We start from the raw sequence: 12,518 nt of genomic DNA, 5'->3' as shown, positions 1-12,518 counted from the left end.
TAGAATATCATCCTCTAGCCACCACATAAAGTTAGCAACCATTAGAAATAAAAGCCCTCTTAGCATTAGGGCTCAGAACTATCAGTGTGGTATCCACTGGCAGCGAACATCCTGGGACTAGGCCAATAGTGTTTATAACCCTGCTCCAAAATGCAGACACAACAAGGCACTCCCAACACATATGTAAATGAAACAATTTTCAACTCGAGTCCATTCACACATTCAGCTGCCAGTCATGAAGTGTACAGAAGATGAGTGTCGAGAAATCAAGGCAATTTATATGCATGTGTGAAACGGGCTGGTGGTTCTATCATCTCTACATTTTTACAAAATTTGACTTTTAAGCTACTTGTACATTATCCCCAAAGACCGCATGCTGAAGGAAAACTGGCCCATTTCACTTCAACGCTGCACTGGCAATACCAAAATCTTTAACAATGAGAGCAAGAAAAAAAAACAGCTAGAGGGGATTTGCTCGTCCCTAACTACGTCCCCATCCCATATGCAAAAGGAAATAGGAAAATATTCACAATGCCTCCGGAGAATTCCCCATTAATTTCAATAGTCAGAATGTACCAAGTCCTGAAATCACAAGTCTGGCTTGAAAACTTAATATTTGGTGTCACGCTTCTCTCCCCCCGCTCCTGTGTTTTCTACAAACTTTAACAGACACTCTCCTGCCACAGTCTTGCCATTGTGCATATTAGCACTCACCCATTGTCTAGGATCTCCCCCCCCCCACTGCTGACAATAGCATTCCAGCCAATACCATAATCCATAAACCAACCTAAATCCCAAGTATCGGTGCAGGTATTGTGAAACCATGCAGCACAGCCCCTGCCACTCCCAGCCATTGTCATTTTTTGCTTTGCTGGGATTTAAGCCATTCCTCACTGTGGTTACTAGGAATTAGCTAGGTAAGCAAAGCTGTTTGCCCTGGGGTTAGCTGAGCTGTGCACTCCTGAGATTTCCAGAACAAAAAAAAAAGTAAAGGGGGGAGGGGGTTAAAAGAAAATGACCCACCACCCGTTCATGATTTCGTACTGAAGCAGAGGTTGTTCACGCATGCAAGCAACGCAACGACCAGACTGTGGCCAGCTTTACGTGTGGCAAAATAGCACAATGGAACAAGGGTACTGGGGGTTGTTTTACCGCCAGAACAGCAACTTGATTTACTGGATGCATAGGCATTTGTTTATTTGCAACTTTAAAGAGGCTGTCTTGAACTCTCTTAGAAATACCTGCCATTCGTGAATTCACTCTATGCCTTTTGAAAATGCAGCCAGAAGTGTGAATTTGGAAAAACAAAACAAAAACAACACAGCCAGAAGATACTTGGTAGGTAAACAATGGGGAGGAAAGTGATACAGAAACAGTGTTTCAAAGGATCATAGGGCAAAATGCGAAGGATGGTTTCTTTTATGAAATGTAACAGATCCTTTGTGCAACTCCTTTGTGGGTGTTGCTGCTGCTGCTGTTTTTTGGTTGTTGTTTTTTAAATCAAACCCTACCTACTCACAAAAACATTCTCCCACCTCTTGTAGAAGTCAAAGATGAAATGATACCAATGAAATTTCAGGCATGTAAACCAGGCTCTGTCTTTAAGAAGCTACGCCACATCATAGCCATGCCTTCTCACACACACACCCGCCCTCTCCCTCTCTAGTCCACTAAATTCAAAACAGTAATAAAAAAGTGAGAGAAGTAGCACAAATTAAGCAGCTATTATCTCATTGCCTTCAGTAGAGTTTTTATTCTCTCTCCAAATGTTGAATACGCATGTTGCAATAAAGCATCATTAGCGTTCCTGCTTTGCGTTCTTGGCAAGCAAAATCAATACAAATAGCTAAGCCTGGGCTGCTAAACTAAACCTTAAGGGCTGTGTCTCCTTAAAATCGCCCCCATTCCTGCCAGTTTCTAATTGCCAGCAGCAAAGAAGGGAGCAAGGTCCAGAGCCCCCGTCCCCCCCCCAACACACACACACACACACACTGCTTCCAGCAGGCAGCAGCCTCCTCCCCTGAACCTAGCAATTTTTTTTTTTGAAAGAAAGAATGAAAGAAATAAAGAAAAAGCCCCTGCAAAGACAACCAGCTGGGAGAAGATCGGTGCAAGAAGGAATTTGTCTTTTGAAAAGGAAAGGAAAAGATCGCCAGTGCTTTTCTCCCGGCTAATCTCATCCCTCAATTACATCATGGATAAGGCGGGGATTAAAAGGTGGATCCCTGCAGCCCTCAACAAAAAAAGAGGAGACTTGGAGGTTTTTTTAAGAAAAGAAAACAGTCACGGTGTTATTTATAGAAGATGGTCCCCGTCGTAAGACTAACAGGCTTCCCGGGGTTTAAGAAGGCAAGGATTTTCGACCGCAAGGTTTCCAAAGTTGCACTGCCCTGTTGCATCCAGGCAGCAGCTAAAGCGGTTTCATGGTTCCATTTAATTGCACCAGCTGAACATCTTCTGAATGGTCACGTTTGTCATTCATCATCCTAGCGGGGATGACTGACAGCACTACACCCTCCTCCTCCTCCTAGTACTGTCCTGTGGACCCCGAAGTGACTCTTCATAAAGATGCCCCCAACTAGATTGGAGCAGCTTGATGCAAAAGGTCACAAGTTGCTCATCACCAAAGGATGGAGACCATAGGGTGTCCTCCCCATTCCTCCTCCCCTCCCCAGGTTGGTGAAATCCCTGAGCCACTCCCCCCCCACCTCCTTTGTGGGAGTGGGAAAGTTTCTTTCGCGGGTGTCCCTTCGCTCTACAAAACAGAGGGTTTGCTCGTTCCTTGTGTGAATGAGAGTGTGACACAAACTCACAGCCACGATCTATAGACAGCAGACAACGGATTCCAGGAGCCAAGATTTGCTTTATGGCTTGATTCATTCAAGGGGTGGGGGAAGGCGGGCTGTGACAGGTTGTACACCACATACACACGCCCCAGCCACCGTGGAGAAGCGCGGGGTCCTCGGCTCTCAAATGACCTCTTTGCTCCTGCGATTGTCTAGCTCGGTTATATACTGCGATCTGCCGGAGCGGACTCCCGCGTTAAGCGACACCTCGAAAGAGGCACGCGCGCGGAGCATCCGCGCTACTTCCGCGTCAAAAGCCACTGGCAAGGCATGCCCGCCCCGGTTCTCCTCTGCAATTCCCCTCGCCACACACGCGCGAATATCGGGTGGGGAAGCGCCCGTCGAGGAGGCGAGGCACAGGCGCAAGATGCGCACCGTCTCCCAAGAGCGAGACGCTTGCGCACCTCCCGTTCGCGGGAGTAGCGAGGACCCTTCCTTGCTCCGGCAGCCCGACCTGCCCTCGGGGGCCACCCGCTTCCCGGGGCCGAGCCAGGCTGCTCGACGGCCAAGGGTTTCGCTCTGCGCGCCACGGAGGCAGGAGGGAAGGCCGGGGTTTGCGAAGCCCCCCAGAGCCCGGCCAGCCAGCCAGCCCCACAAACTGCATTGCAACCTCCGGCTGGCGAGTCAGGAAGGGCTGCCAGGCGCTTCCCAGCCTCCACTGCCCGCTCGTCCCCCCGGAGTCCCCCTCGCCCTCCGCCCTGCCTTCCTCCCAGAGAAGGTGCCTGGGCGAGGCAGAGCCCCGCGGGCGCGTCCCGAGAAGCCGCCGCCGCCGCCCCCAACGGAGCCCCGACAGCCAGCGCCAAAAGTTTTCTCTCCCGCCGCCGTCGACTTTACCTTCCACAGCTGCGATCGCAGATGCCAAGCAGAACAGCACGACAAAATCCAATGGCATGGGCGCGCCAACCATGATGCGGGCGCACCCGCGGAGAAATAGCTCCTCGCCGGGCGGCCGCGCTTAGTTCCCTTCCCGCTACTCCGCGGGCTCCGCTTCAACCAGACGCGGAGATGCAGCGACCGATCTAGATCCGTTCACACACACAGAGAGAGAGAGAGAACGATCTCCACTCCGGATTATAGCCCCGTCGCCCGCGTGGGTCCGTGTGTGCGTGCGTGCATGCGTGTCTGTGTATATGTGTGTGTGTGAAGGTATGTGCGAGTGTCTGGGTGGGTGCGTGCGTGTGTGTGTGTGTGAGGTGTGCGTGAGAGAGCGAGGGAGTGTATATTTTAGTGTCACATTGCAAGCCGTAGTAAAGTGTACAGTGAGAACTGGATCAGCCACTGAGGCTGCAAGGAGGGAGGGGGGAGAGAGAGAGAGGCTTCCCCGCCTCCCCCCCCCCCGCACCCGCGCGTACCATCCACACTCTTCCCACCCCCGGCAGCTCTTGTCCAATCAAGGAACCCAACCTGCAAAAATCCCCCGGCCAATCAGCGGCGAGCGCTGCCTTCCGCTGGTATTGTTAGTTTTAGAAAAACTTTTGCTAAGGGAAGAGAGCGAGGGACTAGGGAGAGAGAGAGAGAGCGCCGAAGGAAGGGGAAGAGCGGCCCCTAGTGACTGATCGGGAGCGCTGCGCTCCTGCTTCCACTGATGCAGCATTAATTCGGGGCGCTGCACGCAGAAGCAGCCCCTGCCTTTAAGATAACGAGAAGCCACCTATTTAAATATCTTCAGCAGCGTTCGGCTTTTGTTTGCAGCGCGCTTCCTCGCGGCCTCCTGCGCCTTTCTGAAAGATTCCTCTTGTCCCTACGATCAACGGGAAATCGCAGGAATGTATTCCACCTAACAGAACACATGAACAACATGATGAAAGCAGAACTTGCCTGCTAACTAATATCCAGACAATCGGAAGGGTTTGCCTAATCCTAGTCTCCAGAGCCGGAGATTTCCTGAACCTGCTGCTGCGGTCGCTGATGAGGCTTGGCCCTGGACCATCTTAATCCCACTAATAACCCTTGGGATCCAAAGTCTCTTTTCTTTCTCTCTCTCTCTTTTTAATGATTTTAATTACATTTGGACAGGACACAAGGCACTTTGCCTTTGAGGATCACAAGATGACATCTCTGGCTTTTAACAAGCTATACAGTTTATAGGGATAGCTGTCGTTTGTTGATTTCATTTTTTAAAAAAGTTCTACAGAAATTATTGATTGATTGATTGATTGATTGATTTGTTGAATTTATATACCACCCTTCATCCAAGGATCACAGGACAATTTACAGTACAAATAGAAATAGACCCACTTACGCTAAACAATAGTTGTAAAAATATGTGTATTCATTCAGTGGGGAAAGGACATGAAGGACACAAATCATGAGGACTGGAGAAGAGCCCTGCTGGATTAACTAGTCCACCATCCTGTCTTCACAAGCAGGAACTGTATGCCAGCGCCCCTCCCATGGTTTCCATCAGATGATATCCAGAAGGATACTATCTGATGGTGTTTCTTTAAAAATACATTTTAAAGCCTGAGGAAATAAAAATGTCTTTGCTTCTTGCAAGAATGGGTAACTGTGCTTTTTGAGAAAGAACATCACAAACAGGATGCAACCACTGAGAAGGCTCAATGCATTATTATTATTATTATTATTATTATTATTATTATTATTATTATTATTGTTATGTACTGAGTTGAACAGGATCCAAAAGGCGGCAGTCTGATTGGTCCTAGAACAATAGGATCCAGAATGCAGCAGTCTGATTGGTCCACAGGAGCCACCCAATCCAGCTGCAGGTGGAAGGAAATCCGCAACCTGATTGGCTTACAGGAGAATCCCGGAATTAGCCAATCACGTGGGGCCCATTGTGTAAATAATGTATATAAGGCAGACATTCTGGGGGAACTCCCATTCCTCCTCACCACTATGAGCTGAATAAAGAGCATGAAATCCACTCTCGACTCCGAGTATATTTCAATATCATTTATACCCCGCCCATCTGGCTGGGTTGCCCCCACCCACAAAGCTAGTTTGATTGTTTGATATTCAAAATGTTGTTACCCATTTTTCTCCCAACAATTGATTTCCAGACTAAAGTGGCTGAAGCTCTGGGGATGACTCGTTGCTGAGCAAAAAGGCATGCTCAGGTGTTTGGACACAGGCAGGGGCAGAAGCACACCTGCAAGCCATGCGTCAGCGTCACCAGACGCACAGGCTGCTCTCTGGAGATTTGCACTAGGAATGTGCAAGTATGTAGAGGGTTCCTAAGCATGTCTGGCTGGATGCAGCTAGAAACTTCAGCAGATTTCTAAGTGTGTTTAACCAAGCACACTTAGAAACACCCAGACTTAATGCCATAGGTGCTGGCTCCCTGGGGCCCTGGGTGCCCGAGCACCCACAAAATTCCCCAAGAAGGGGGCAGGCACCCACAAATTTTGATGCCAGGGCCATGCAGACTGCATGGCACCCACTACCCTGGGCACCCATGTTCACAGGGCCAAGCTGGCACTCCTGCTTAGTGCAAAGGGCTAAAAGCACAACACAGTGCACATGCCCCTTCTCCCAACCAGAATTTGCAACCTTGCTTAACTCACTTTTTGCTTGCCTGGGTCAGCAAAACTCCTGCCAGGCTAGGGATGGAAGGGAAAACTGCTCTACTCAGATTCCAAAGCAGACTGAGTAGCTACAGCACAGAGTTTTTGTTTTGTTGTTGTGGCACCTAGCTTGTGGAATATTCTCCCACCTGAGTTTTCACCCCCTCCTGAAAATTTATTTGTTCACTCGGGCCTCTGCAGATCACTAGTACTAATGCCATTGAGAATTTATACTGCTTTTATTTGTTGAATGTTAATGAATTGTTTTTCTTGTTATGTTTTGGAATATTTGATGAAAAGACTCTTTTCAGGTGGGATTCAATAACATACCAACAAATTAAGTTTGAACGTTTAAAGTTTATTGGGAGGTCTTGCGCAATGAACCTGCTTTCCCGAAAGATCAGACTTTTGCAGTAAGGAAAATGCATAGGAAAGTGTGGTGTAACACTAGAAGCACCATTAACCCCCCCTGCAAGCAAATCAAAATGAATGCTTGTTAAATAGTCAATGTCCATCTAATCTCCCTAGAAACAAATCATGTTTAATGCTCAATAAACAGGTCATCTGGAAGTGTCATCCCTCCCGCCTCCGTCAAGGATCTTGCTTTGTTTCTCCCACCACACAGGATTCTAATCGCTGGCGCACTTTTCGGGTGGGTTGTGGCACAGGTTGTGCTTGAAGTGTTTTGTTACATTTTGACCACTTCAAGTCAGAGCTGCCCTGCATTCCAATGGCAGAAGTGAAATGTTCAGAAATCACTTACTCTCATCGATGCCACCATCGCCATTAATACAAAAAAGGTAATTCAATCCCAGACACAAACAGCCTGGCTCTAGGAGTGAGCAAACATGGAGGAGCTATCTGAGTGGGTCCCCCCCCCTTCTCTCTCTTTTCAGAGGACAGCCTGACTGGAGATGGGAGATTGGGAGTGACAGATCACAGGCTGAGCCAAGCCTCCTTATTAATATGTGTGTTGTGTACCTTGATTCCCATGTCCCTCCTAAGAGAAGAAGGGAAAGGATGCCACTAAATCAGCTACTGCTGTACAGGGTGGTGATATTTTATGTCTTTACATGTGTTTTATGGTGATAGAGAGACATTAGATGCTTTCTGTTCAATCAAAATGCATAAATAAAATGGAGCAAACAGCAAGAGCCTGACTCCCACCCTCTCCGAGCTCAGTTCACCTCTCCAAGGCTTCTAAATGATGTGCCCTCACAATGTAGAGTCACCTCGTTGGATTTTAGCTTCATGCAAATGGAATCTCTCTCTCCTCCCCCCCCCCACCTGCCTCCACTCTATCTCAGGAAGAGTGTATATGTGTGTGTGTTTGCGTGCATGCATCTCCATGTTTGCAAAATAAGTAAGCAGGCCTACAACTTTAAATGTCTTCCAGATTCTGTGTATCCCTAATTGCATCACTGGAATGGGCAGAATAGATAGGTGATGCTGTTGTTGCTGCTGTTGTTATATTATTTATATGGAGTCCATCTGACTGGGTTGCCCCAACCACTCTGGGCAGCTCCCAACAAAATCCTTTAGGACCGGTGTTATATTGTTCCAGTGGCCACTCCCAGTTACCAGTCTAGCTGCTGCATTCTGGACTAGTTTCTGAGTCACCTTCAAAGGTAGCCCCACATAGAGCGCATTGCAATAGTCCAAGTGGGAGCTAACCAGAACATGTACCACTCTGGTGAGACAGTGCACAGGTAGGTAGGGTCTCAGCCATTGCACCAGGTGGAGCTGGCAGACAGCTGCCCTGGACACAGAATTAACCTACACTTCCATGCACTTCCAGACTGACCCCAAGGCTGCATGCCTGGTCTTTTAGCACAGTTGCCGCATTTTGGACCAGGGACTCCCCCATACCTTCCCGTCCCCCAGAAATAGTACTTATGTCTTGTCAGGATTCAACCACAATCCATTGACCACCAACCACCACCAACCACCAATTAAATGAGAGGTAGAGCTGGGTATCATCTGCATGCAGTGGTACCTCGGGTTAAGAACTTAATTTGTTCTGGAGGTCCGTTCTTAACCTGAAACTGTTCTTAACCTGAGCTACCACTTTAGCTAATGGGGCCTCTCACTGCCACCGCGCCACACGATTTCCGTTTTCATCCTGAGGCAAAGTTCTCAACCCGAGGTACTATTTCTGGGTTAACAGAGTCTGTAACCTGAAGCATCTGTTACCTAAAGCGTTTGTAACCCAAGGTACCACTGTACTGGTGAACACCTAACCCAAACTCTCAGCAGCTTCGTATACAGTGGTACCTTGGGTTAAGTACTTAATTCTTTCTGGAGGTCCGTTCTTAACCTGAAACTGTTCTTAACCTGAAGCACCACTTTATCTAATGGGGCTTCCTGCTGCTGCCACGCTGCCGGAGCACGATTTCTGTTCTCATCCTGAAGCAAAGTTCTTAACCTGAAGCACAATTTCTGGGTTAGCGGAGTCTGTAACCTGAAGTGTATGTAACCTGAAGCGTATGTAACCTGAGGTAGCACTGTAGATGTTAAAAAGCATGGGGGAGAGGACACAGCCCTGAGGCACCCCACAAGTGAGCACACAGGGGTCCAATCACTCATCCCTCAACACCACTCCCATTCCAACAGCCCTCTAACATCACCTTCCTTGGCTTCTTGTCTCAACTCTCAAGGGAAAGAACTCATTTGGGTGAGCTATGCTATTGAGGGAGCTGCTTGGGGGCAGCAGGTAGAAGATGCCTCTACCTGTGGCTTTCCTCCTGCTGGAAAGTAGCCTTCATCTACTGCACTCCCTCTCCTTCCTCCTGCTTGCTTTCCATTTCTACACTTCAGCCCCTGCAGCTCTCCTCACTTGCCCTCCATTCTCCACCTCACCTTAGCCACCTCCCAGGATGTCTCATTTTGACCTTAGGCCCCTCCAGATAACCTTCTATCCCAATTTGCTTGCACATAGCTTACGCATTAAACTAGGTTTAACAATGAGCATTCATTCTGATTTGTTTGCGGGAAGTTTATAAGAATGTGCATTCATCCTGATTTGCTCATGGGGTATTTATATGTTTTCCCCTTAAATCATTTGTACATCCTACACTTTTCCATGCATTTCCCAGTCACACTGCACAAAGTACAATATCTTAAAATGCATTTGCTGCACCAGGGTGACAGAACACTTTATTTGTGCACGCCTAGATTTCTAGCATGTGTTTAAATTCCTACTGCAAAATATTGACTCCCTGGGGTGGCGGGGGGGTGGGGACTGGTCCTGCAGACCTAGATGTTCCTAACTGCCTGGTGCTATTGTCAGGTGCCTCAGGTTGTACTGCCAGTTAATGCCGGATTTACATATAAGCTAAACAAGCTATAGCTTAGGGCCCCACTCTCTTGGGGGTCCCCAAAAAAATTAAAGGAAAAAAACCTGAATGTACATATCCAAAATATAAGACAAAAAACAAATAAAATAAAACCTGCATACAGCAACAGTTAGAGCTTAATAATTATTTCACTATTAATATACTTCTTAATTGTATTTCACTATTACTATACTACTTCTTAATTGTATTTCAGTTCAACAATTCCTTTGATAAAATACATATGTTGTTATGTGCAAATGGCTTAGATACCTATTAGGTCCATAAATTACCATATAGCATATATTCAACAGAAAAAACAGTGACAATTTGTTGCTGACAATGGACAGCTGGACATATAAAGGGCCCCTTTACCTTCAGTAGCTTAGGGCCTCATCAAACCTAAATCTGGCCCTGCTGCCAGTGCTTTTTTGGGGGGGATGCAGGGGTACACATATCCCTAAACATTTTGTGAATCTAACGGGAAAAGAAACTTAAAATGTTGATTTTTTTAGTTTCTTCTCTAGCACGGTGAATCGTCAGTTCCATTGAATAGCACAGTGATCGTCAGTTCCGTTGCTACCTCCGATGGCGGCCTCATTTCCTGTCACGGTGTTTCCTGAGTCTCAGCGGGAAGCAAGCATTTAATGTGTGAAGTAGGAGTTGGAATCTAGCACGGTGATTGGTCAGTTTCGTTGTTACCACCTCCAATAGCGGCTTTATTTCCTTTCCCAGTGTAATGCATGTTCTTTGTACTTTTGTCCATTTACTGTATTTATTTTTCCTGATTGGAACTACAAAATGGTGCTTTTCTTGAGTCAAAATGAGAGTACCCCTAAACATATATTTTTTTAGAAAAAAGTACTGTGTACTGGTATTAGCAAACATGGCAAAGTGCAGCAGGTCAGTGACTGGAAGGCAGCTACAAACTCCTGCTGAGAATGCATGTGCAACTAAGATTGGCTTGGGCCATTGTGGGCAGAGCTGGTGGATGATGCTTTGAAATGCTTTCTAGAGTGGGTGGATGCTGCAGCGATGTGGAGAGCATCAAACAGCTGGAGATGATCAGGACTGGGAGCCATTTAATGAGGTTCCCCCCTAACATTTTGTCCTGTGGATCGGATGGAGAACCTTTGGCCCTACAAACATTGCTGAACCACAGCTCCCTCGCTGCTCTAAATCTTGTATCATGTGCATAAGAAAAAGTCCTAAACAAAAAGAGAGACCAATCAGCTATTGTCCATGCCACAGTTGGCAAACAACCTGTCATTTCTGGTCCCAGGTGTATCTTTTTATAACAGAGAACTCTGAAGTGCAAACTTGCAATTAAGATAATTGTGGCACATTTGCCAAGGCTAGGACATTAAACAACAACAAAGAGGACAACGTGAGTATTGCAAGAGGTCAGCTGCAATCCAGCCGAGATTCATATTTCCAAACAAAGCAAAACTACAGGTTAGTTCTCAAGAAAGTAATATGACTCATAAAGTTGTTGTTTTTACAGTAACTTTAGAAATACAATCTGTCCGTGCAAATGGAAAACAGTGTGATCCTATCTATGAGTTACATGCCTGCTGGGCAGGTTAGAATTGCAATTAAATCCTCACATGCTGACAGAACACAATGTTATTTATACTGACAAAGTGATGCTCCTAAGCCCTTTCCTATGGGAGCCTCTGTTAAGAAAGGCATTGAGTGCCAGAAGGTGCACATCCCACATAAGGGGGGTTCCCCAGTATGAATATGAGAACCTTGATCCTGGTCTCTTGGCATATGGAGAGCCAGTGCAGGTGTCACTGGCTGCCAGTCATCTGCCCCCGTTAGTGGTGTAGCCACTGCATTTACCATCAGCTAGAACTTCCAGACCAGGCCCAGCATATTGTTACTACAAGGCACTATGGGAAATTAAAATGGAGACTCACAGACCCAACTACCCAATGATGGGCCTTGTTGAAGCACGGTGGACTTGGTAGCTGCCCTGGGGTGCTAGGTGTTGATGCTGGGCCTAAGCTGACTATAAAGAGGGACATTTGAGGTATTTTATAAAGCGATGCACTAACAGTTTCTGCCAGTGGCCTGAAAATGGTGCAAAGAAAGCAGTTTGTTTTTTATTACGTTTTGAAGTTAGTTCACCCGCCACAGGCATCCAAGATCCTTAGTGATACAGAACCTCGTCTGGAAGAAGTTTCTCTAAGGCTGTTGACCAACTAGATGCTGATGAACAGGCATATATCCCTGAAAAACACATAGGCAATCCCATTGGCAGATGTATTACTAAAGGTTAAGCACTCACCAGGCAGCTGGTTGCTATCGTTCCACCATAGGCTTTGCGTTTACAAGCTGCATGATATGCAGAAACTCAGAAGGTTTTTTCCCCCCATCACGTTGCCACTGTGCTGAGTCAAGCTGCACCTGCTGCTGTTAAAAGCCGAGAATTTGGGTCAGGACAACAGGTGACAGTCTGATTCCAAATATGTACAAAAGGGTGCATGTAAATGAAGGCCTGCTGAAAGCACACTGGTTGGGAGACAACCTATTGGCATGAGGCACTTTGCTGAAGGAAACATGTCTCTATCAGCCTCTTGCATCCTGTCATTCTGGGGGGTTCATTTGTAATCTGAGGTTCCTCCTGGACCCTTCCTTTGTGGCCCTCCAAATGTTGTTGGACTCAGGATCCCATCAGCCACAGCCAACATAACAAGGGTAATGGGAGCTGTAGTTCAACAATGTCTGGAGGGCCAAAGGGTCCCTACCCCCAAGGTTGCTATTTCTCAATAATAATAATAATTTTATTATTTGTACCCTGCCCATCT

At 47.0% G+C, this 12,518-nt stretch overlaps 1 protein-coding gene across 17 annotated transcripts in view; it reads right to left on the bottom strand.

Moving 5' to 3' along the window:
• EPHB1 (EPH receptor B1) overlaps window positions 1–12,518 on the bottom strand; it is a 355,581-nt gene that overhangs the window by 331,650 nt on the left and 11,413 nt on the right. For 8 of the 17 annotated variants that reach the window (XM_082221739.1, XM_082221742.1, XM_082221741.1 and 5 more), the window contains exon 1: window positions 3,681–4,157. In XM_082221739.1, coding sequence (XP_082077865.1) covers window positions 3,681–3,753 — 73 coding nt within the window. In that variant the 5' untranslated portion in view covers window positions 3,754–4,157. Of the gene's footprint in view, window positions 1–3,680; window positions 4,159–11,998; window positions 12,124–12,518 lie in introns of those variants that run through there. The other 9 variants (XM_082221749.1, XM_082221750.1, XM_082221754.1 and 6 more) reach the window with 3 other exon arrangements.

This window comes from Podarcis vaucheri, assembly GCF_965113315.1.
Source record: "Podarcis vaucheri genome assembly, chromosome: 5".
NCBI classification, from domain to species: Eukaryota; Metazoa; Chordata; class Lepidosauria; order Squamata; family Lacertidae; genus Podarcis; species Podarcis vaucheri.
This window is presented reverse-complemented; position numbering and strand designations above follow the sequence as displayed.